Here is a 25,644-nt window from a genome sequence, read left to right as displayed (position 1 = left end):
CCAAACTTCGGAGGATGACGAAAGTGAGAGCGAATGAGACTATGAATCAGACCCTGAGGTGTGACTGGAAGACGGTGAAAAGAAATGGGTACTGCCGTGTGGTGGATGGAGGGTTGAGAAAACAAGCAGTCATATTTTATCACTAAGTGTCATCTTGTGGCACTGGGATTGGTAATGGTCAGAAATTCTGAATCATTTTAAAAATGGGCTAAAGACTCTGTGTAGCTCAGTTGATCAGAGCGTTGTCCTGGTATGTCAGGTTTGCAAGTTTGATCCCTGGTCACGGCACATACAAGAATCAACCAATGAATGCATAAATGAGTAGAACAACAAATTGATATTTCTCCCTCTCTCAAATCAATAAAAATATAAAAATTAAAAGAAATGGGCTGAAGATGAGACCATGAAAGGAGGGTGGGAGCAGAGACAAAGTGTAGTCTAACAGGAGCCCGCTTCCCTGGGTTGTGCAGCCCCTCGCAGGCAGCCCGTCCGTCCGACACCCCGCAGTGGAGCGGCAGAGCCCTGGCGGACAGCGCACCGGGCCGTCTGCAGCTAGTCTGTTCTGTTCCTTTAAACCCCTGTTTGGTATCAGGTTGGCCAAAAAGCCCATTTAGTTTTTTCCATAAAACAAGACACATTTTTTCATTTTTACCAGTGACTTTATTGATTTAGATATTCCGAGCATGTTGGCTGTCTCCTGCTATTGGCTTCTGGTGGCTAGAGGCCAGGGGTGCTTCTAAACATCTTCCAATACATGAGACAGCCCCACAACAAAAAATTATTTGGCCAAAATGTCAGTACCAGGAAACTTCATAAACCACTTCTGACACATTTGATCAGTCACAGCACCTTCTCCATACACTGCACAAATCTTTTTTTTTCGTGTTGCAGTCAAGTGTTTAACTTTTTTGAAATAATAAAGCATAATATGCTAAAATTGTGCATATCTTCTTCCATCTTCAGTATTAAATTGGCTGCACAAAAATTCACCGATTGTGATTTTTTTTTATGTGCGCTGGTATAACTGTCAGAATACAGTCTAACCAAGTTGTTGTGAATGGAGTTAAAGACAACTAAGCAGTACTAGAGCCATCTATGGAAAATATGTAATGGACTTTGGGGCCAACCTAATACATTCCTAAAAACATCTTGTGCATAGAAATCAAAGTTTCCATCTTACAAACCCATGCTCAGCAGTGTTGAGTGGATCCTTTCAACCTTTCACCTACGAGTTAGTTGGAATTCAGTGTAACTGTCTCTAATATTAAGGTGTCAATAGCTGCTCTGGGTATGTTTACTTCATATAAAGATAGTCCAAGGTTAAAAAGGGGGTGGCCTCAGCAGACCCAAGGCTTTCTGAGGTAAGCTCCTGCTTCTGAAGAACCCTCAGTACCTGCAGAGTCCTGGGTATGTGGGACAAAGGTTTCCCTTTAACGGACACTGTAAAGGACCTGTGGGTGCCTGCAGGTAACCCTCAGGACACCTGGAGGTGATGAGCCCTCAAGACATTCATGACCCCACTCAGGGGCTGTGGCACCCGGCCTCACAAGGTAATCGGGGGAAGTGTCGTGCCGGCACTCTTTACATGCGGGAACGCCCAGAGCCTGCCTGTTCACGTTAATTGGAAAGGGAGAAAGGAGAGTTGCCGGGAAGCGTGCATGCTGTGCACACCCTCAGTGTGCGTGCTCCTGGCAGCCATGTCTGGCAGCGGAAAAGCCCGCTGCTGGGACAGGACGGCTGTATCTTGCCCCCAGCGTCTTTATTCTTTTCATAGCCAGAAAGCACAGATGGTCAGATTATGGGTGTCCCAGGCGTAAGTCACTGCTTGAAAGGGAGGTAAACTCTTGTCACCAGGCTGTCCCATGAGCAGGTTTCGATCACACTGTGGCTCAGTTTCCTCATCTGTAAAATAAGACCTGCTCACCACACAGCTTATCTTCAGGAGGTGACCCTCCTACCACCCCAGCCCCCCACCTCACTCTGGGCAGGAGACTTTGTTCTGTCTGAGGGGGTGGAGGGCAGGGGAGGAGCTCAGGGATGAGGTCAGACGCTGCCCTCTGGTGGGAGCACGTGGTGTGCAGCCTGAATTGTTGCTGCCAAGAGCTCATCCTTGTGGCTGCCCTGCCTAGGGACGGACTGGCAGGTGTCCAATTGGCACAGGAAGTATAGTGGTGATTTTCCTTTTTTTTTTTTTTTTTTTTTGCTAAGTCAGGCAGGCTTTTCAGGAAACAGGAAGCTCTGTGTGTTCTCTGGCAAAGGGTTTGACTGTGGCGCTCCCCTCCTGTGCTCATGAGGGGTCTCTTTCTGCACATACAGCCTTTGCTCCACTGGGGGAGGCCCTGGGGTGGTGGCCAGCCTCCAAGCCCCGCTAGCTCACCTGTGGGCATTGGCCACCTGCAGTTTCTGTTCAGTTGTATCAGTCTCTTTTGTAAAACGCAGCAAATAACACTAGTAAGTAATAAGAGGTGCACAAATGTGTGTTTCCCATGCGCCAGTGCCAGGGCCCTGCTCCCAAAACAGACATAATGGTCACGCTCGTGTGGTTCACAAGCAGCTGTATGACTAGACTGGGAGGAGGGCTGCGCCTTAAATTAATCTCCATGCCTTTGCCAGATGTTTGCATTTGCTGTTTGAAGCTCTAAATAAAGCTTTGTAGGACATAGGACACCGGCTTGGGTGGGACATGTAAACAGTTACGAATTGGTTTTGTTCTATTAACATGTGCTGATTCCATGTTTTGGGGAAACTTCTAAAAAGCAAGGTAAATGTACTTTGTCTTTATGCCTCTAAAATTACTCACAGTTGTGTGATGTCTTTTGAAGTGTATCAATAAAATTACACTTTTTCCTCAGAAATGTTACTTTTTACATTTTTTAGACAGTATTTTTGCTGAATGCCCCATGCAGACTAGCATTATATTCTCTGTGATTTCTTCGCACAGTGCCAGTGGGGGCCACCAAGAGCCTGTGGTGTTGACCACGGGCTGCCTTGCGCCTCACGGTCCGGGCTCGGCTCTGCGCTGGGGCCCTGGCGTGCAGCCTGGGATTCACCTGCCAGGCATGTCCCAGGCCGACCAAGGGGGCGGCAGTAGTCTTGGGAGAAGGTGGGATAAGTAGTAAACATTTGTGCTTTGGTATTTTAAAAATCTGTTTCAATCAAACCAAAAGTTTCACCAATTTTTTGTAAAACATATGGATACCTTTTTGGTCACTGAGTTTAAAGAACGCCCTTTATTGAAGCAGGTGTGATGTGTTCCCGGTTGAAGGGTCGCCATTGTGACGGTGGCAGGTCTTACTCCGGCCCCCCCCAGCCTGCTGACTTAGCAAACACCTGTCACTTCTCCTACCTAGAACCCCATGCAGAGGACTAAGAATATTTAAAAATACCAGTATTATAGACATCTGAATACAGTTTTTCTTTAAAACATCAGAAAGAAATAACTACAAATGTGGCTTACAAAAATAACTTCATCACAGCTGGGCCTTGGCTAAGGAGACCAAGTTACTCTGGGGCTTCCTCGGGTGGGACGACTTCCATCAGCATCTGAAGGTGCATGGTGATGGGCTCTGCAGCAGAAACCAGGGAACAGATGAGGTCAGCTTTGCCATGCTTGCTGGCAGACAGGGAGGTCATTACGCGCATGGGTCCTGCTCACCCCCTCTCGGAGGACTCGGTGGTTGGAAGTGGCCAGAACCCTCCTAGCAGCTCCAGTGGTTTTGTTAAAACACAGATTATTCATTCTGTTCACTTGCTTAATTCTAACATCTCAGTTCTTGTGGGGAGCAACCTGGCTACATGTTCTGAAGCTGCAAGGTAAGACATTTGATGGCGAGCAGAGGAAGGTACAGGGGGATGAATGGAGATGGAAGGAATGATGAACACACACTACAGTGCACAGATGTGGGTCACAGAACTGTACACCCAAAACCTACATGATTTAAAAATTTATCAACCAATGTCAGCCTAATAAATTTAATTAAAAAGTAAAGGAATAGTGAGGGGGGAAGACATATTTTGCTTTTAAGTTCTAAGTCATCCTGGCTAGATTCTGTCAGTCTGATCAAATCCAAGTTGTTTTTCAGAAGCATGGGGGGAAATGGCTGTTTTTCTTACAGTAATAATTCTTTCCTTTCCACTGCAGTGTGTCTGCAGTCCCTCTCCTGGCCGAGGGCGAGGTCACAGGAAGGAGGCTGGGGCGGGGGGAGCTGTTTCAGTAAAAGCAGAACAGCCCTGGGTGGAAACGATGGAGGATGGAGCCGTGGGTCTGTATTGGGTTCCACTTGGTTCATCAGCATGAAACAGACCCTCTGTTGCCTCTAACGGCACCGTTGGGTAAGTGGTGGTACCTGATCGATTGCTTAGGGGAGGAAATGCAGGCTGAGCGAGAGCCTGAAACCAGCTGGAGCTGGAGAAAGGCATCCCGGTCGTGCGGCTCCGTCCCAGTCACGTCTCGGGCAGCCCCACTGCCTGCCCGTCGGGTGTGGCTTTCGCAGAGCATGTGCCTACCTACGTGGAGTGTGTGAGTGACGGCACAGGAGTGCCTGAGGTTGTACTTCTGCCCCAGACAAGCTGAAGGAGAAAGGGAGAGGAAGACTTTGGATCACATTTAATATTAAGTGGCTGTTGTAGAGATCCAGCCCGATTCCTGCCTTCTAGAAACTCATGGTTAGCGAGGGAGACCAGGAAGCAGGCCCCGGGTCACCGCTGGCCTGGCGAGGTGCTCGGGGTCTGGGAGGCCCCTGCGCTGGCGGCGTCCGCCCTCCAGAGCCGCGCCTTGTGAACACCATGCACACTGGTGTGGCGTGGCCTCCTCCGTGCACCTCAGCACCACTGCTTGCTTTTTCAAAGAGAAAGTGCCTGTGTAGCTAAATTTTTAAGCAATTGTCTTAAAATAGGTGAGGAACCAGGACTACTGAGTGCAAAACAGCTCCGTCACTTCCCGGGTGTTCCCGGGCTGCTGCTGAGCCTCTCAGACGACGGGTGCCCAGCAGTGGCTGCGGACTCACCACCAGGGAACTGGGCACTCAGAAACGGCCAAGATGGTGAATTTTATGTGTATTTCACAATTTTTAAAAAATGGTGCGCTCCCTTTCTGCTTGTTACAGTGATTGAGGAAACAGGAGGGGGCCATAGGTGGACCCCAGAGGCGTCACCCTGAGGGTAAGGGGTCACGTGTCCTCACAGAGCAGAAGTGTACTTTGCTAGCGGCCTGGGATCCCGGCACGGGCTCGGGAGGAGGGGGCAGGTGTGGCTGCGGGATGCCTGTCTGTGCTTCACCAGGAGCAGAGCCAGCCCACTGTTGATACTTACTTGAGATTTTCTGAGCCCATCCAAACTTGTAGTGGACAAAAAGGAAGTAAAATATAATGCCGCTCAGCATAAATATCGCACAGTAGAGGTACTCCCACGCGGGTTCACTGATGATTGGGGCCAAGATCAAGACCACGGACACGAGAGTCACCAAGATGGGGATGAAGATGGGCACCTGGGGGCGGGACAGCAAGGGGTCAGACTGAGTCGTGCGCATGTTTTCTGGTGGAAATTTCTTACTCAAAACCAAAACACTGATCCAGAAAGGAGAACTAATAACCCCATGCACCCCCCTCCCATTTCAGCGATATCGAAGTAACGGTGCCAGTCTTACTCCATCTGCCTTTCTTCCATTTCCCTGGAATACAGAGAAAACGACAGACTTCATATTATTTTACCTAAAACGTACTCAGTATACATCTAACCGATTAGGACTTTGTTTTTAACCCTTCTTTTCTTGTCGGGGATTCGTGGTAGGAATTTATCCTATACAATGTTTTCATTCTAGCTTCGCCCACTAACTCGCTCCCCTTCCCCCTGGGAAAGCGGGTGGTTCGATCTGGAGGCAGGAACACTTGGTAGTGGGAGCCGGCCTTTCCTTTTTTACCACTTCCAGGGGTACCGAATGAATAAATGATTGTTCCACTTCTGAGTCAGTCAGTGAGGGGCAGGAGAGGCACTCAGTCCACCAGGTCCGCACGCCCTGAGCCTCGAGGGGAGGTGGCAGGGAGGCCGAGCAGGTTGCAGGTGTGAGTGGTCATGTGTGCAGGGATGGGCCTGGGGCCAGAACTCGGAGGTCCCCATTAGTCTATGAAAAGTTATGCTTGAGAGGTCCGAGGACTGCCAGAACTGGTCATCTCACTCAGGTCAGAGAGGCAGGTCACAGGCGTTCGTGACACCTCAGTAAATAAATAATTGGATGGCCGCTGGGATCATAAACTATAGGAAATGAAGAGCAAACTCCACTCTACAACATGATATTCCAGAGAAGAGTCACTTGGAGACAGCGCACCCCTAGAATTTTAAACAGTTGCCTCCAACTCATTTCAAGAAATCGAAGGCACGCACGGTGTTTGGGGCAGCAGACCCACCTTGATCGGCCTTTCCAGGTCTTTCCTCGTGAACCTCATCAGGATCAGTGCCAGGGAAGTCAAGCCATAAAATAACCACGCAGCGAAACTGAAGTAGTTGACCAACGAGTTTATATCACCAGGGATAATATAAATAGTGGCGATGATACCCTAGAAAAAAGAATAAATTCTTAGGCCACTGGTACATGCAGACGCCATCCCGATCACACTAGAAGATGGAAGAAGCTGTTGTCCTTGTGGGCGAACACGAGCATGAAGGAGAACTGCGTCCCACTGTCCTTGGGGTTGAGGCAGACTGGCTGTGACGGGTGTTCTCTTTGAGTCTGATGGAAACGGCTTGGAAAATTTGTGACTCTCAAGCTGCATTTTTTAAGTGTTGGGGGGAGCATGGGGAGGCGGGTGGTGTAAATGCATGTGCATTGCACCAGCTTCCTAATTATGAATTTTCCTCCCAGAGACTGTTCATCCTGGGAAGGGGCCCTAGGCTATGGAGCTGAGGCCGTTGGGCATGGTCTTGACCTACATTATCTGCACCTTGTTATTGTAGGGCCTTGTAATGCTGGGTCTGTTTCCTCATCTTCAAAGGGAGTGCGTGGACAGAGGATGGTGGCTCTCATCTGTGGTGGCAGGAGGAGGGGTCTGGCCCTGAGGCTCGGTGGGTGGTCTGGGGGCACCCAGGACAGTCGCACACAACCGAGGACTACCCCCCTCCTGGGAGGCTCCAGTTAGAAGATGTCAAAGGACCATCACTGCACCGGGGTCCCACAACTTCTAAGTTATTGGACCGTAATGAGAAACTGTTGCCAGTGCCAACTTATAAAACACCTTGGTCTTCTTCCCTGTAACTTTGTGCTTTGTTACAGGGACCCAGGGCACACATGTAAGACGTTTAGAGGGGACACACTTGGAACATGTGTGAACAGTATCTCACAGGTATATTCAGAACAAGGAGCAGAGGTTAGGTAAATTGTTTGAATTGTCTCAGGCTTCTTTAATACATTTGTTTCAGGTCAAGGATTAAGAGAGCATGGGTCATTTGTGCCTGTCAGGGGGTGCACTCATGGTGGAATTTCTACTCACATAAAAGATGATGGCAGGGGCTGGAGTCAGGCGCTTGACGCTGATGTAGGAGAGCACTTTAAGCATGTGGCCTTCCCGGCCTGCAACGTAAACGAGCCTGGAAAATACGGAAGTCAGCCGGTGAGGGTGCGAGCTGCCGTGCCATCCCTGGGCCAGCGCACCCTCAGCTTTACTGCCCAGGCCACAGAGAGGGCCTGAGCTGTGACCCTGGTGTATTCAGGTGGGAGTCCGGCCTCCGGAGGTGGGCGAATTTTAGAGGAGTGAGTGAGGAGTGCATCCTGGTGCAGCAGGGTCAGCTAAGGCAGGGAAAGGGCAGTATGGCTTGCGGAGGCCCTTTCAAGGAGGGTGTTGATACCTGAACACAGTTATGAAAGTTAGGCAAGAAATAAAGGTGAAAAGTAGTCCAGGGCCTGTTGACCCCAGTGCTTGCAGCACTGGACAGGAGCAAGCACAGATGTGCCTTGCACTTCCTAAACCCAGAACTTGCTTAGTTTTAATAAACCAGGCAAGCTAAGAGTAAGCCAGCAGCTGCAAACAGTGTGGCCCAGTAGGACTGATGGTTCAGTAACCTAAAACTGTAAATGTTAGAGAAAAAGAGGAGCTAAATAGCTTCTAAAAAATAGTTACTATAGTTAAAATTTAATCAACAATGATAAATACAAGTGAAAAAGTAAATTAGAAGGTAGATTTAAGTATGAAGCAGAGAAATGGGAAACTATGGACAGGAAGTTGAGAGAGGAGATAGGAAGAAGCTTGACTGCACTGAACGGGACAAAGTAAATTCAGAGAAGAGCAGAGAGCTTTTACAGAGTTGACCAGCTGTGCCTTCAAACTGAACTCAGCTCTAGGAAAATAAAAACATGCTAAACCAGATACAAATGTTACAGTAGGAGGAAAACAGGGAAAAAAAATTAAAGCTACTAAATTTAAAAGACTATAGAATTAGGACGATCAGGATAATAGCAGACATGAGAAATCACTTTTTCAGTGATGAGGGAAATGGATTTTCAGATTACAATTCTCTATAGCTAATCTATCATTCAAGACCATTGACAAAATAGCTCACTTTGCTGGGAACTTTCAGTCTTGCCTCCCTGCACAACCAAAAGAAGAACAGCAACAAATTTAAAGACAGAAAATAACCAGAACTGACAAAGTAAAACTGTATGGAAGTCTGACAGACAAGGAGTTAAAGAAGAAATATTCATCCAGACCTGTAGGAGAGGTGGAGATGGAGAGCTGGGTGGAGAGGGCTTTAGGCAAGGCAGCATCTGGAGGACCTGGTGGGCGTTGGCTGCCAGACCTAGCAGTTCCACGTTTCCATGCGGATAAACCAGGAGGAACAACTGGGGAGCGAGACAGACCACACAACCCAGGCTTCCAGAGTGAAGAAATAAAGCCTCAAAACCTCTGTCTGAAAACAATCTGTGAGGGTCGTGGTGGAGGGAGAAACTCCCAGCCTCACAGGAGAGTTCATTGGAGAGACCCACATGGTCCTAGAATGGACACAGACCCACCCACCTGGGAATCAGCACCAGAAGGGCCCAATTTGCTTGTGGATAGCAGTGGAAGTGACAGAAAACCAGCAGAGAGCCGAACAAGAGGCATTGTTTCTTCTCGAACCCCTCCCCCCACATACAGTGCCACAATGCAGCAAAATGGGTTGTCCCTGCCTGGCAAATACCTAAGGTTCCACCTTTTACTATGAACAGGCACACCAAGACAAAAAAAATGGCCCCAATGAAAGAACAGAGCAAAGCTCCAGAAAAAAATACAACTAAGCAACAAGGAGACAGCTAACATACCAGATGCAGAGTTCAAAACGCTGGTAATCAGGATGTTCACAGAAATGGTTGAGTATGGTCACAAAAGAGGAAAAATTGAAGGCTATGAAAAATGAAATAAAGGAAAAGCTACAGGGAACTAACTGTGACAGGAAAAAAACCAGGACTCAGATGAATGATTTGGACCAGGAGGAAACAAATAAACATTCAACCAGAAAAGAATGAAGAAACAAGAATTCCAAAACATGAGGAGAGAGATAGGAACCTCCAGGGCAACTTTAAAAATTCCAACATCTAAATCATAGGGGTGCCAGGAGAATAGGAGGAGGAAATTAAAGCTTATTTGAAAAAATAAGGAGAATTTCCCCAATCTGGCAAAGAAAATAGACTTCCAGGAAGTCCAGGAAGCTCAGAGAGTCCCCAAGAAGATGGACCCAAAGAAGCACACACCAAGGCACATCATAATTACATGACCCAAGATTAAAGATAAGGGGAGAATCTTAAATGCAGCAAGAGAAAAGGAGATTGTTACCTACAAAGTAGTTCCCATAAGACTGTCAGCTGATTTCTCAAAAGAAAACTTTCAGGCAAGAAGGGGCTGGAAAGAAGTATTCCAAGTCATGAAAGGCAAGGACCTACATCCAAGATTGATCTATCCAGCAAAGCTTTCATTTACAATGGTAGGGCAGATGGAGTATTTCCCAGAGAAGGTCTAGTTAAAGGAGTTCATCATCACCAAGCCCTTATTATATGAAATGTTAAAGGGACTTATCTAAGAAAAAGAAGACAAAAAATATGAACAGTAAAGTGACAACAAAATCACAACTATCAACAACAGAATCTAAAGAAATGAAAATAAAAATGAAAATGAACTAAGCAAATAATAGAACAGGAACAGATTCACAGAAATAGAGATCATATGGAGGGTTATCAGCAGAAGGCAGGGAGAAGGGGGTAAAAGATACAGGGACTAAGAAGCGTAAGTGGTAGGTACAAAAAAGAGGGAGGTTAAGACTAGTATGGAAAATGGAGAAGCCAAAGAACTTAACATGTATGACCCATGGACATGAACTAAGGAGGCAGGGAATGCGAGTCAGAGGGGGGTGTGCAGGGCAGGAGGGAATAAAGGGGGGAAACGGGACAACTGTAATAGCATAATCAATAAAATACATTTTAAAAAGACTTGGCAAAATAAATGTATTTTTAGGTAAACAATAGCTCTGAGACATTTACCTCTTTAGTTCTCACTGGAAACTACTAGAAAGTCTACAACACAAAAAGAAACTGAACTCAGCAGTTGTTGGTTGAAGAAATGATGTGAAGGAACAGCAGTAAAATACGTTGGTATGTAGATGCGTATTGGGTTTTTAATTTTTGTCGTGATAAACCTTTTGGAGGGATGGGTTTTATGAACAGGGTGTAGCTGATACACTAGGCCATATGCCAGGGAGCAGGAAGAGGATTCTGATACTGTATTGGGTATTCACACTTAAGGGTAACTGCTGAAAGAGTAAAAATATAACTTCCACGTCAGCAGAAGGAAAAAATTAAAAATAATTTGATGAATAATCAGGATAAGATTCTTAAAAAGGCAAGAAAACCCAAAGGACAGTGTTAGAAATTAATCCAGACCTAGCAGTGGTGACGTGGAATGTGACTGGATTCTCCTAGCACGGCTGCAGCCTCTTGGGTGGGGACTGTCCAGAGACAGACACAGGCCACAGCCCTCTGACAGTCACAGGTTGAAGATGAAAAGGATGGGGCATGTTGCCAAAAATAGCAGCCTAAAGATGGCAAATTGGGAAATATCAACATCAGACAAAAGGGCATTTAAGGCTAGGAGATGGAGAGTTTGCACTGAGAAAAGGGGGCAACCAAGAAGATACTACCAAAAAAAAGGCAAAAATTGATAAATCCACTATTACAGCAGGAGAGTTCAACCAATGAATACTGACATAAGTGGAACAACAAGTTGATATTGTTGTTCCTTTCCTCTCTTTCTCTCTCAACAGTCAAGTTATGTAACCTTGATAAAATCTAGACAAAGTTAATAAGATACATATTATTTTCAAGATCATAGGAAATATTTACAAAAAAATGCAGTAAGCCACAAGGGAAATTCTTAGAATTTATGAGGAAGCGATAGCATAAAGATCACATACTCTGACTACAGTGCAATAGAATTAGACATCAGGAATACAAAGGCCAAAAAGAACCGTCTTTTTAAAGCTCCATATTTGAACTTTGAAAAATACAAACATTAAGTTAATTCCCAGCACAGTCAGTGAAAGTGGCAGGTTGGGGCAGGGTGGCACAGACTCAGGATGATGCTGTGAATCCCTTCTTTAAAGTCCAGCAGTCCTTCACGAACCAACACAAACTCCATGCAGTCAAAATGCCATAGGACTTCTGGATCTGGACAAAATCATTGTGAGTGCATCCGGAATGCTAAACGGAGGAGGAGACCAGTATGGAAACCCGAGGCCTGCCGGAGTTGATGTGACTGAAGCTGCAGAGGGCGTGAGCACCATCCAGCATGAGAAAAGACCTGTCTGTGAACCGAAGTGAACCTCGCACATTGGGGTGACAGTGGTGGCATTTCTAACCAACAGGGGGGAGGGTACCTGGGAAACAGGTGAGTGTTTGGGGGGAGGCAGTGAGATCTGTACCTCCCACCAAAATATATTACAGGCCCTGAGCAGGTGGCTCAGTTGGTTAGAGTGTCGTCTCGCCGTGCCAACCTTTGGGGTTCAGTTCTTAGTAAAGGACACATACGAAAGTTAGCCAATGAATACTGACAAGTGGAACAACAAGTCGATATTTCTCTCTCTCCTTTCCTCTCTTCCTCTCTCAAATCAATAAGTAAAAATTAAAAAAAATACATATTCCAGGTTGATCAAAGAGCTACAGTAAAATGCAGGAAGAAAACATAGGTGGGCATTCTCGAAAGGAAAGAGGAAGTTCTGTCCGTGTGTGAGAGAGAACAGAAGCCAGGAAGCAGAGACCTTAAATGTGACCCCATAAAAATTATATCCAACATAATCCAATATAGCTCAAGTCCCTGTCCAACCTCCCATCTGCACAGGTACAGAACTACACAAAATTAACTCAGTAAGAAATAAACCTATAAAGCTTCTTGGATAAAACAGAAGAGAAAATACTTGTGACCTTGGGTTGAGCAAAGATTCTCAGATATAACACATGAAAAAATTGATACACTGGACTTTGTCAAAAACAAAAATATTGCTGTTTCAAAAATATTAAGAAAATGAGAGGACAGCCTTGGCTGGTGTGGCTCAGTGGATTGAGTGCTGGCCTTCGAACCAAAGGTCAACTGTTTGATTCCCAGTCAAGACACCTGCCTGGGTTGGAGGGGCCATGTGGGAGGCAACCACATGTTCATATTTCTCTCCCTCGCTATCTCCCTCTCTCCCCCCTCTCTAAAACTAACTAAATAAAATCTTTTAAAAAATACTAGCCCTGGCTGGGGTGGCTCAATGGATTGAGTGCTGGCCTACAAACCCAAGGGTTGCTGTTTCAATTCCCAGTCAGGGCACATGCCTGGGTTGCAGGTGAGGTTCCCAGTAGGGGGTGCATGAGAAGCACTGATGTTTCTCTCCCTCTCTTTCTCCCTCCCTTCTCCTTTCTCTAAAAATAAATAAAAATAAAATCTTTAAAAAATAAAGTCTAAAAAAAGAAAAATGAAAGACAAGTCATAGACTGGGAGATAATATGTGCAATCAAATTACTTCATAAAGGACTTGTGCCCAGAATATATGAAAAGCTTTTACAATTCAATAACAAGATGACAAGCAGCCCAATCTAAAAAATGTATAAAACAGGTGATTTCCAGCCAAGATGGAGGCATAGGTAGATACACTGTTCCTCCCTGCACAACCAAAAGAAGGACAACAATTTAGAAACAAAATAACCAGAATTGACAGAAAATTAAAGCGTATGGATGTCGAACAACCAAAGAAATAAGAGAGACACGTTCATCCAGACCGGTAGGCGGGCAGAGTTGGGCAGCCAGAGAGGGGTCGTGGCACAAAAAGCAGTGGCACCAGGCACACCAGGTACCCTGGACGTGCAGGGGACAGCTGGCAGACCCCAGGCACAGAATGGCAATGGGCAGACCCAGAGAGGCGACGATTGTGAACCCAGTCACTGTGTGCAGGGTGGCCGGCTGACCAGCCAATCCCACATTCACAGGCAGATAAACCAGGTGAAACTGGGGAGCAACCCAGACCGTGCAACCCAGGGTCCCAGCTCAGGGAAATAAAGCCTCAAAACACCGATTGAAAACACCTGTGAGGGTTGAGGTGCAGGGAGAGACTCCCAGCCTCACAGGAGAGTTTGTTGGAGAGACTCACAGGGTCCTAGAATGTTCACAAGCCCACCCACCTGGAAACTAGCACCAGAAAGGCTCAGTTTGCTTGGGGAAAGTGGCGGAAGGGTACAAAATTTGACAGAGAGCAGAGCAAGCGCCATTGTTCTCTCCTGGACCCCGCCCCCACATACATTGTCACAACCCAGCCACTGGGTTGCCCCACCCTGTTGAACACCTAAGGCTCCACCCTTCATACATAACAAGTGCAACAAGACACCAAAAATGGCCCAAATGGAAGAACAGATCAAAGCTCCACAGCAAATACAACTAAGTGACCAAGAAATAACCAACTTATCAGATGCACAGTTTAAAGCACTGGTGATCAGGATGCTCACAGAACTGGTTGATTTCAGTCACAAATTATATGAAAAAATGAAGGCTACGCTAAGTGAAGTGAAGGAAAATGCACGGGGAACCAATAGTGATGGAAAGAAAACTGGGACTCAAATCAATGGAGTGGACCAGAAGGAAGAAAGAAACAACCAAACAGAAAAGAATGAAGAAACAAGAATTCAAAACAATGAGGGGAGGCTTAGGAACCTCCAGGACATCTTTAAACGCTCCAACATCCGAATTATAGGGGTACCAGAAGGGGAAGAGGAAGAGCAACAAGTGGAAAACTTATCTGAACAAATAATAAAGGAGAACTTCCCCAATCTGGCAAAAAAAAAAAAATAGACTTCCAGGAAATCCAGGAAGCTCAGAGAGTCCCAAAGAAGTTGGACCCAAGAAGGAACACACCAAGACACATCATAATTACATTAGCCAAGATTAAAATGAAGGAGAGAATCCTAGAAGCAGCAAGAGATAAGGGGACAAAGGAGTTCCCATCAGATTGTCAGCTGATTTCTCAAAAGAGACCTTACAGGCAAGAAGGGGCTGCAAAGAAGTATTCCAACTCATGAAAGACAAGGACCTACAACCAAGATTGCTCTATCCAGCAAAGCTTTCATTTAGAATGGAAGGACAGATAAAGTGCCTCTCAGATAAGGTCAAGTTGAAGGAGTTCATCATCACCAAGCCCTTATTCTATAAAATGTTAAAGGGACTTATCTAAGAAAAAGAAGATAAAAACTAAAATGACAGCAAACTCACAATTATTAACAACCACACCTAAAACAAAAACAAAAACAAACTAAGCAAACAACTAGAACAGGGACAGAACCACAGAAATGGAGATTACACGGAGGGTTAGCAATGGGAGTGGGAGGAGGAGAGAGGGGGAAAAGGTACAGAGAATAAGTAGCATAGACGATAGGTTGAAAATAGGGGGAGGGCAAGAGTAGTGTGGGAAATGTAGAAGCTAAAGAACTTATGACTCATGGACATGAACTAAAGGGGCGGATGTGGGTGGGAGGGATGTGCAGGGTGAAGGGGAATGAAGGGGGGAAATGGGGCAACTGTAATGGCATAATCAATAAAATATATTTTTTAAATGTATAAAACATTTGAATAGATACTGCACCAGAAGATACATGAATGGATAATAAGCATATGAAATGAAGCTCAGTATTATTAATCACTAGAGAAAGGTAAACTAAAATTGCAATGACATACAAATACTAAAATGACTACCATCAAAATGACCACACCAAGTGTTGGTGAGAGTGTAGAGGGACTGGAGCTTTCATGCGTTGCTTACAGAAATTAAAAGGAACAACGACTTGGAAAACAGTTAAGTAGTTTCTTCAAAAATTAATCATAAAGTTACTACATGACCCAGCAATTCTATTCCAAGGAATCTATTGGACAGAAATGAAAACATAAGTCTACACGATGACACAGGGATATTGATAGCAGCATTATTCATGATACCCCAAACTGGAAACAATTCAAATGTCCCTCAGAACAGACGAAGGGATAAACCACACACAGTGTGTCCATGTAATGGAATACTCAGCAATTAAAAGTACTGAACTGGGACATGTTGCAACATAGATGAAGCTCAAAAACAATGTGCCGGGTGAAAGAAGCCAGACGTGGACGAGGTACTGCTTGTTCCCACGCAGACGAAGCATCTGCAGTCCCAGACGCACGAGCAGACCCCCGGGCACTGAGAGCTGCAGGCAGGAGTGGGGTCTCTGCAGTCTGGCAGGAGGGGACTTCTTGGGGTGATAGAAATGTTCTAGAATTGGATTATGATGATGCTTGCTCATCTTCAAAACTTTCTAACATCATCAAATCATGGAATTACACAGTGAATTTCATGATATTTACACCTTGATTGAGCTTTTTAGATTGCATTTCTGTGTACTAACAACAAACTATTAGAAACAGTTTTTTACATTAAAAATAGCATCAAAAATATGAAATATCTGAGGTAAGTCTGACAAAATATGTGCACAAACTGTGTACTGAAAACTACTAAAAAACATTTTTGAAAGAAATTAAGACTCAAACAAAGAGTCCGTGACTGGAAGGATCAATACTTTGGAGATGGCAGTCTCTGAACTGGTCTATACATTCAATGTAGTGCTGATCGAAATTTCTGAAGGCTTTTTTTTTTTTTAAGAATTTGACACACTGATTCTAAAATTCACGTAGAAATTCAAAGAATCTAGAATAGCCAACATGCTTGCAGGACCGGCACTGCCTCTACTTTGATACAGTTTAGAAAATGACTTCTGGTATGTATTTCATTTTTTAAAGTGTCAAATTTGGCAATTTCATGTTCAGAAATAGATCACTCGTGCTCTGGCAGGGTGGCTCAGCTGGCTGGAGCATCGTCCTGTACAGCAGAAGGCTGCAGGAGACTCGGTTCCTGGCCAGAGACACACACCTAGGTTGTGGGTTGGATCCCGGGCTGGGGCACATAGGGAGGCAATGTATTGTTGTTTCTTTCTCACGCCGATGTTATTCTCTCTCTCACACACTTTCTTGTTCTCTATCTCTAAAATCAATGAACATATCCTTGAGGGGGGATTTTTTTAAAGGCTAAATAGACATATATATCTCCACTCAGAATGTTGGACACCTGGGCAAAGATGCGTTCAAGAATCCCCCCCGCAACATACAGGTGTCCAGTGAGACAATGCTCAACTTCCCTAGTCACCAGAGACATGCAAATTCAAACCCCACCCATCAGAATAATGATCATCATAGACATCAACAGCGCTGGTGAGGATGTGGAGAAAAGGGAACCCTTGCACACTGTTGCAAATTGGTGGGATTGCAAATCAGTGCAGCCACTGTGGAAAAAAAGTATGGAGATTCCTCAAAAAAATTTTAAATATGACTCCCATATAAACAGTTCTGGGTACTTATTTGAAGCAGTCCAAACAGTAATTCAAAAAGCTACACACATCCCTATGTTCATTTCAGCATTGTTTCCAATACCCAAGATCTGGAAAGAACCTGAGTGTCCATCGATAGAGGAATGGACAAAGAGGTTGTGCATATATGCAGTGGAATCTGACCTGGCCATAAAAAGAATGGAATGTTGCCATTTGCAACAACAAGGGTGGACCTAGAGGGTATTGTGCTGAGTGCAATAAGTCTGACAGAGAAAGACAACTGCCATGTAATTTCATTTACACGTGGAATCTAAGGAACAAAATACACAAACAGAACAGAAATAGACTCATGGATACAGAGAACATTTTGATGATTGCCAGACGAGATGGTTGAGGGGATGGATGAAGAGGTACAGACTGGTAGCTACAAAACAGTCACAGGGATGTGAGATGCAGCACAAGGAAGGAATAGCCGGTAACATTGTAGTTCGTGTGTGTGGCACCAGGCGGGGACTGGACTCCCTGGGGAGCAGTGTAAGTTATATATACGCATGTCTAACCGCTATGCTGTGTACCTGAAACTGACATAACACTGAATGCCAACTCTAATTGAAAACCTTTTTCAATTGGAAAAAGAAAGGAATCCCCTGGAGCAGTGTGTATGAAAACAACCTCCACCTAGCCCAGGAGCGGAGATCATGCTAAACTAGACTAGAAAGTAGAATACAGCCCTGACTAGTGTGGTTCAGTGAGTTGGGTGTCATCTCACAAACCAAAAGGTCACCGGTTCAATTCCTGGTCCAGGCACATGCCTGGGTTGTGGACCAGGTCCTCGGGTGGGGGCATGAGAGAGGCAACTACACATTGATGTTTCTCTCTCTCTCTCTCTCCCTCCCTTCCCCTCTTTCTAAAAAGAAAGAAATAAAATCTTTTTTTAAAAAAGTAGAATACAGCACAGCTGTTAACTCTCTCTGGCCCAGGAGGATCAAGAGGGTTGGTGGGGGTGGCAAACTGCCTGTTTGTGCCGCAAAGACAGATTCTGGGCCTGCAAGCCTGAAATATTCACTATCTGGCCCTTTCAGGAAAAGTCTGCCAATCCTCGGTATAGACTGTGCATGTTAACAGCTGATGATGACCAAGAAATACCATTCAGTGAAAAAAAGGCCCAGGTGAAGGTGCTGCCTGTGAACCAGTGCCTCTCTCAGCCTGCGTCACCAAACTCTGCCCAGTGCTCCAGTCTGTCACCCCGCCAAGGGGAGCTGCAGGCCTCTCTTTGGTGACACAGCCACGAGCCCCGGACGCCAGCCACGTCCAGGACTCGTGTGCAAGCCTGTCCGTGTTTTCGCTCCTGCTTTGGACTCAGGTTTCCTGCCAGTGTGGAGGGCTTTAGCCCGTAGAGCCCTAAGGATGCTGGCCCTGAGGTTTGTCTTCCTCAACTGTCAAGTCAGCTTCGGTGGCCCGTCCCCAGGGGTCAGCGTGGGGGGTCCCTACCTGCCCGCCGTGAAGCAGGTCCCATTAGCAGCACCGATGGTTGAAAATGCCACAAAGAGAGGAACGACCCAAGAGGCTGGATAGAGGACACGGTCGCCAAATGTCTGGGGAGAGGGAGAGACATGGGGGAGGAGCCCTGAGAGTCCTGCGTGGGCCCCCAGAAAGCTGCTGTGCTGTCCCAGAGGGCCCGGCCCCCACCCCCAGGGCGGAGGGTGGCCTCTGACCCCCCCTGCAGAGGGGAACTAGAGGGAAACAGTGGGGCCTCTCTTCTCTTGTTCAGAGCATCTCAGCATCTTTTGATGGGAACAAAGTCTCTCCTCCGCCTCTCCCTGTCATCATTCCTTGTCACCCCCATATCCCTTGGACGCCCTGGCCTTTCGCTGCTTTGGTCCCTCACCCAGAATGACCTTGTCCTCCTCTCCACCTCAGAGGGGTGAACACACCTCCCCGTGCTCCCCACCCTTACCACCTGGTCGTCCAGTTCCCAGCTGGTTCCCCATCCTACTCCAACTCTAAGAATCCCCCAGCACGTGGGCCCCACCCGACTTTTCCACTGGCCCTCACACCCCTCACTCTCGTCCCCGCTTCCCTTCTTACCCAGCTTAAAGCCCACCATGCATTATTGTGAGTCCCTTCTTCAGTGACTCCCTTGCACATTCTTCCCCTCACACTTATCTGTCAAAGCCCCCTCCCCACCCTAGGTCACTGCTGTGCCCCAAGGGGAGCCTTCTGGCAGGCTGGCCAGGCACCCTTAGCCTCAGGCGGGTCTTTGATGCTTCCCTCGCCTGTTCACCCTCCCCATCTCCCAGCCGGTTAAATCCCTGCTCCCCTGGGGGGGTTTTGCCCTGCTTGTCCCCCTGCCACCAAGGCCCGAGTTCTCACCACAGCCACCGCCTGCGACTGCAGGAGCTCCGTCATGGTCATCACCGTGAAGTAGGACACGTTCATGAGGATGTAGCACACTGTCACCAGTGGGATGCCGATGATGATCGCCAGGGGCAGGTTCCTGGGACGGGCGGGAGCCCAGGGGGCCAGGCTCAGACCCTGGCGTCCCTTGAGACACTGGCAAGATTGCCGCTTTGGTTCCGTCTGCTCTTCCCACCGCCCTGGCCAGCCCTCCCGCCACTCCCTCCGCAGGGCTGGGGACAGCCGCCTGGCCCGAGGCCCACCCAGCGGGGCACAGGTGAAACCTTCAGAGGAGAAAGAACTCTCTCTGCGTCCCAGGCAGCAAAACTGAATTGTTTATAAGCCACACAAGCCAGAGGTGACGTTAGAGATCTTCCTTCCTCTCAGCAACCATTCCACGACCCCAGCCAAACGGAACTCCAACGAGTGGAAACTACCCTACAGGGAGCCACTCAGTGTGTGGAAGGGGCCTGGGCAGAGCCGCTCCCCTTCGTGCTGGGAGGAGAGAGATCATCGCTCGCCCGTCCATGGTCTCCTGACCTGACTCGGCTTTCTCACCTGAAAGGGTTTCTAAGTTCTTCTGTGATGTAATTGAGTTGATTCCTAGAGAAAGAAAAGTAACATGAATAGTGTAATTTGCTAAGACTGTGAAACACAAAATAATAAATGTTGACCTCATTTAAGATGCTCCACCCTAGGGAAATTTTCCTGCAGGAATTTTGTGGTAATTTCTTCTTTTTCTAAATCTTCACTCCAGGATATGTTTTTATTGACCTCATAAAGAGAAGTCGGGGAGAGAGAGAAAAACGCTGATGTGAGAGAGAAACATTGATCTGTTGCCCTCTGCATACGCCCCAACCAGGGATGGTCCTCACAGCCTAGGCGTGCACCCTGACCGGGAACCGAACCCACAGCCTTTTGGTGTACAGGGGCAGTGCTCCAACCACCTGAGCCACCCGGCCAGGGCTCCGTGGTAACCGCTTTCAGAGACAGCCCCAGAGATCTGCACGTCCCTCCGTTGGTCTTTACCCTCCATGGCAACCGTGTGCATTTTCAAGAATTGCTGGCAGTAATTCTTGAAATTTAACTGGCAGAAATTTTCAAAGAACAAACAGTTCTTTGAAAAACTGGAATATTCTTTGAAAAGGGAATGAATGCTGCAGATGCTCTGCATGAGGGACAGACCAGTGTCATGGATGGCCACACTTCCTCCTCAAAGGTCAAGAGCGGAGTCTCGCTGACTACAGCTTGTATTTTCAAGGGGAAAATAGCAGCGCTGTTGAGTATTCTCGCCTGGTCAAGGGCCTGGGCTGCTCTGACGGCCCTGCCGGGCCGAGCCCGTGTGTTTCTGCGGAGGCCTCTGGCACTGGGGGCCCGCACGGCCTGCTCCCGGGCACTCCGTCCAGGGCCGGTGCCACAGGAGGAGCTGGGGTCGGGCAGGTGTCTCGGTGTGTCCGGGTCCCAACAGAACAGAAGGGTGAGGGGTGCCGTGCTTGGAAGGGAAATGCGAAGGTGAATTTCGGGGTCCCTCCAAACCTCAGAAAGGAGCGGTCCTTGCTCCCCACACACTGGCAGTTGAGAAAGCCCAGAGGACCCACAGCAGGCGGGCCGACTTCAGCCTTACCATCCATCATAAGCCCAGAGTCCGTTGTAAAAGGCCAGACTGATGGCTCCCACGGACAGTTCTGTGCCCTCAAAAGAATTTTCAAAATTTTTTGTATTTCCTGTAAGTAAGCCAGACAGTAAATAGGGGTTGTCAGCTGACCAGAGAGGGACTTTGTATCAGCTCTGTGTGAAAGATTTGTGACCTCAGGTTATTGAACAAACTCTGAAAAGTTGGGAAACTAAAGATTCTTTCTGTTGAGTTTGTTGCCTCAGGGGCACGCTTAGCAGTAAGACCCCCGGAGGAAAAGCAGGCCTGTAATGTGTGGCGGTCACCCCCCACCATCAGCAAAGGTCACCTTGGGCCAGGAGGACAAGTCCGCTGATGATGATGATGGCCACGATCACGAGCTTGGCCGCGGTGAACACGTTCTGGACGTAGCTGCCTAGCCGCACGCTCAGCGCATTCACCGTGGTGATGAGTACTGGGGGCGGGGCCACATTCTGTGTCGAGGGTTCTATATCTGCCTTCTCAAGGCTCCTTTCTACCCTTGCAACCTCCCCTCACAATGATCCTGCAAATCTGAGGGCAATGGGGAAGCAGGCAGGCCCTGGCCCAGCGCTGCCCTGGGCAGCCTGCACCGACCCCCCCCAGACGCTCCCCCAGCCCGGGAGCCCAGATGACAAAGGGCAGCGGGCTTTGGTCCAAAGCCAGATGCTGCCCCATTTCTCGCCTCCCCCCCAGGCCCACTTGGCCAGTTTCTGGCTGTGCCGGAGCCAGAGCATCCCAGCCTCTTCTGTGCCAGGACTTTTCTGACCCCTGCCCAGGGTTGCAGGCTTGGGCACTCACAGATGGCAGTGGCAGCCAGGCATTTAATGACAATTGCAGGAGGCTCGCACCCCGAGTAGAAGGGAGCAGTAGCGTACTCCGAAAAGCTGAGGCAGATGATGGCAAAGGACGAGGGCTTTATGATGAACAGGCTGGTCCAGGAAAAGAGATAGGCAGGGATGGGGCCAAAAGCCTCCATCAGGTACGGGTATTCGCCCCCTGACTTGGTGATCATCGTACCGAGCTCCGCATAGCACAGAGCACCTGAAACAGAGAGAGCAGGGGACCCCAGAACCCTGGTGAGGCTCTGCCCGGGTGAGAGAGCCCTCCTCCCCCCACCCCCAGGGGTCCAGTCAGGGCCCTGCTCACAGGGGCCACCACAGTGCTCTCTCAGTGGATCCCGCTGGGCTCTGGCCGTTGGGCATTTCAGGGCGGCCTGACTCACATCTATTAAGTGCCAGCATAGAAAGGGGCCCGGCAGCAGTGAGGCCTGGGTGCAGGGCAGCACTCAGGTAGCCTGGCCCCACGTGCCACGGGAGACTGGGCCAGGGAGACTGGTTACCCAGTGTTGCAAGGATCCCACACGCCGCCCATATGATCAGACAGGGCCCCACGGCTCCCGTGTTGCTGAGCACAGCCTTGGGGGAGATGAAGATCCCAGAGCCGATGATGGTGCCCACGATGATGCAGATGCCGCTGAGCAGGCCCACCTTGGGTGTGGAGGAAGGAGAGGAGAGGAAGTGTGACCCCTGATCGAGCCCAGATGGCCAGTCCTGGCCCCTTCCCTCCCTCCCTCCCTCCGTCAGCCAGCACAACCCCAAGTGAAGCCTCTCCCAGACACTTCGCCCAGTGCTGTTGCCGGAGTAACACCAGGGTGCGCGGCTCCTGGGCCTTTGCTCATACCGAGTGCATTAACCCTCACCACGGCCTCATGAGTCGGGAACGCCACGTCATACCCATTTCACAGAAGAGAAAATGGAGCCCCCAGAGAGGCTATGTTCCTGCCCAGGGCTACGCGGCCAGTGTGGGTAGACCTGGCTCAGCTGCCGTGCTGCCCTCACCGCCCTGCACGGAGGGGCTCTGAGGGTGAAGGCTGCTCAGGAAACAATCGCGACAAGAAAGACTGTAGGTACTGGTAAGTACAAGGTGGCGATCGGTCACAAAGTGGTTGTGCGGATGCCAGTTCGCATGGGGAATGTAGTCGATGGCACCGTGAAAACCGCGTGGTGGCAGGTGGGTGCTGGAATCATCGGGGGTCTCTTCATAAACTACAGAAAGGTCTAACCTCTGTGCTGTGCACTGGAAGCTAATGCAAAATAATGCTGAATGTCAACTGTAATGCACATATAAATTTTTTAAAAAGGAAAAAAGAAAAGCTCTACAGGCGTGCCTGTAGCTGGGCAGAGCAGAACGGAGCTTCTGCCCCAGAGCTAATAGTGACACCAGGACTTGGGGCCCCGCCTGGGGCACCACAGGTGGGCTGAGAGGGGAGCCAGGGAGGCCTCAGGGACGGAACCCTCGGGGGCTGGGAGCTTCCTCTGCCGCTTCCAACCAACAAGACTGGGCTCAGAAACAGGCCTTTGATTCCATTCACGTGAGGCTCCAGAACAGGCCAAGCTATATCTGCAGGGATAGAACTCAGGGTGAGGGACAGCCAGGAAAGGGGCAGGAGGGAGCTTCCTGGGAGTGATACGTTTGTCAAAACTCATCAAACGCCCTGGCTGGTGTAGCTCAGTGGATTGAGCGCGGGCCTGCAAAACAAAAGATCGAGGTTCGATTCCCAGTCGGGGCATATGCCTGGGTTGCAGGCCAGTTCCCAGCAGGGGACACATGAGAGGCAACCATACATTGATATTTCTCTCCCTCTCTTTCTCCTTCCCTACCCCTCTAAAGATAAATAAATAAAATCTTTAAAAAAAAAACTCATCAAACTGAACACCGAAGATTTCTACATTCCCCTGTGTGTGAATTATACAGGAATCACGTAAGAAAAACACCCCTTTTAAAGGAAGAAAATGTCTGATCCAGGCCCCTACTTTTAACGTCAGCCCTCAGAAGACACCTGCCCAATTCCTGGAGCCCGAGGTGAACATGCTTTTGTTTGCCTGTCTGGGCAGAGGCTGCGCTCAGGGTTAGAGCCAGGAGGACAGAGTGTGCCGCCAAGGGACACCCACCAGCGGAGGAGGGGCCGCAGGGAGCAGCGCCTCGGGTGCCCCAGGACCCACCTCCTGCTGAGGTCTGCATTCACCCCAAGAGCCTGCTGGGGACTCGCGGGGGTTAGCTCAGTTGCGCCCTTTCCATGGCCCAAAGGGAGGCGGTTGCTGTCTTTCCGTCGACTCCTGGGGACCCCAGATCCCAGGCCAACACTCAGTCAGGCCATGCCACCCCCATCAATCCCCAGATCCCTCCTCTGTCCCCTGTGCCGCCGCAAGTGGGAGACCCCGGAGCCTCCGCCCAGCGCCCGGCCGGCCGGAAGCCACCCCATCTTCGGGCTCGGGGCCCTCACTCCCCGCCCCGTGAGCCTGAAGCGTTTCGCTCCGTGTTCCCCGCCTGCAGCTGCCACCCGCCCGGAGCAAGTGCTGCTCCCCCGGCTCCTTTTCCCTTCTCCTCTCCCGCCCCCGAGCCAGCGCCGCCTCAGCCGCGCCCCAGGCCTGCCAAGACTGCAGGCACCTCCGAGTCCAGCCCTTACTCGATCCCAGGGCAGAGGGCGCCCTCGTCAGCGTCTCCACCCCACTAGACTCGCTCCGCAGGAGTGGGAGGGTTTTGGTTTTTTTTTTTTAAATCTCTGGAGCTACTCAAACACAAGCGGGACAGATACTCTGTGAAGATGCTACAGAGGGGACTCAAACGTCACAAGGTTCTCTCTCAACGTCCCCGCAGGGGACACTGGGCTGAGCAAATGCCAGCCCCCCCAGGCTTGCCAGTGCACAGAAGCACACATATATTAACCTCACAAGAATATGCTGAGCTCACTGGTAAGAGAGAAGGAAGTGAAGTGTAAAAAACATGTTCATTTAGAGATGTGCTTTACAAATCCGAGGTCAGCGGGGACCTCACAGGGCGGTTCTCCTGGGAGGGGCCTGCCCAGAAGGACCATCTTACCTCCTTTTGGAGCCTTGTGGTCTTGGGTTCGTTACTCTGGATGGACTTCTGGTCCTCTCTCCTTTTCCTCAGGCTCGTCTCCTCCATTTCCCCCTCCTGCCCGTTCTAGGAGGCTGCAAGGAGGGCACGGGCCTTGGTTCAGCAAATGCTCTGGCAGACAGGACCCAGACGGGAGCTGGGCCCGAGCTCTTCTCCGGGAAGCACTGGGTTGTGGGAACTGACTCCGAAAGTGGATCATCAGCTACTGTTTCAGGAAAATACAGGTGTCGCTCCATCAGGGATAATTTGCTCAGTCCCAGGAATAACAGCGCTTCGCGGCGCTGCTCAGGCCTCAGGAGCAGGGCTCCTGGGTGGGACACCGGTGCCTCTGAGCTCCTCATCCTCAGCAATGACGTGCGGGGAAGGCCCTCCCCCCTCCGTGGCCCAGCTTCACTGCTTGTCCGGAGTAAGCAGAAGTGCTGCATTTATCGGTAGAATTTCTGCAGCATTCTTGGTAGAACCAAGTTCGAGGGAGGAGTGTTTTTCTCATTGCTTCCCACAGGTGAGGCCCCTCACACGTAACACACCCACTCTGTAGCTGGTTTTCATTAGTGGTGCAAGGAATGGAAAAAACCGCTGAGGAACGCCAGTCCCAGGCTTCCCTCGTTGATGGTCCTGTCCTGTGCTCTTTTTCTAAATAAAGCCCCTTGGCAGGCCCTGGCCAGGAAAGGGATGAGCCCGCCCGTCGCCCATTGGTCTTACCTTCCTCGTTGCTGTGCGGAGCCCGGAGGAGCACCTGTGTCTGCTCGGTCGTGCCCTGGGAATGGCCATGTCTCGTGCCCAGGAG

At 49.0% G+C, this 25,644-nt stretch overlaps 1 protein-coding gene across 3 annotated transcripts; it reads right to left on the bottom strand.

The window, feature by feature from the left end:
• Positions 1-1,285: 1,285 nt before the first annotated feature.
• SLC7A9 (solute carrier family 7 member 9) lies at positions 1,286-25,644 on the bottom strand. Of its 3 annotated transcripts, XM_053670538.1 has the most exons (14): positions 25,560-25,635; positions 24,819-24,931; positions 22,279-22,426; positions 21,738-21,980; positions 21,247-21,372; positions 20,910-21,009; positions 19,844-19,888; positions 19,262-19,385; positions 18,380-18,483; positions 7,482-7,578; positions 6,402-6,551; positions 5,311-5,485; positions 3,458-3,566; positions 1,286-1,902 (listed from the first exon to the last, which is right to left on the bottom strand). In XM_053670538.1, exons 2-13 carry the CDS (start codon positions 24,903-24,905, stop codon positions 3,502-3,504), a joined length of 1,464 nt encoding a protein of 487 aa, XP_053526513.1. In that variant the 5' UTR covers positions 24,906-24,931; positions 25,560-25,635; the 3' UTR covers positions 1,286-1,902; positions 3,458-3,501. The 3 variants fall into 3 exon arrangements, with proteins under 3 accessions (XP_053526513.1, XP_036995016.2, XP_053526512.1); XM_037139121.2 differs by lacking the exon at positions 1,286-1,902 and having other exon boundaries at positions 3,206-3,566; positions 24,819-25,062; positions 25,560-25,644; XM_053670537.1 differs by lacking the exon at positions 1,286-1,902 and having other exon boundaries at positions 3,206-3,566.

The sequence above is a fragment of the Artibeus jamaicensis genome, unplaced genomic scaffold (assembly GCF_021234435.1).
Source record: "Artibeus jamaicensis isolate MK-2021 breed Jamaican fruit bat unplaced genomic scaffold, CSHL_Jam_final contig_589, whole genome shotgun sequence".
NCBI classification, from domain to species: domain Eukaryota; kingdom Metazoa; phylum Chordata; class Mammalia; order Chiroptera; family Phyllostomidae; genus Artibeus; species Artibeus jamaicensis.
Note: the sequence above shows the minus strand (reverse complement) of the source record. Positions and strands in the feature narration are given on the sequence as shown.

Bases quoted from the DNA above. Each gene is read 5' to 3' on its own strand.
- SLC7A9 (XM_037139121.2), bottom strand. From the start codon at position 24,905: ATGGAGGAGACGAGCCTGAGGAAAAGGAGAGAGGACCAGAAGTCCATC. The intron at 21,373-21,737 runs GTGAGTGCCCAA...CCCCGCCCCCAG, and splicing joins CCTGGCTGCCACTGCCATCT to TACTCATCACCACGGTGAAT. The intron at 5,486-6,401 runs GTGGGTCTGCTG...TCCCGCCCCCAG, and splicing joins ACCTGGAAAGGCCGATCAAG to GTGCCCATCTTCATCCCCAT.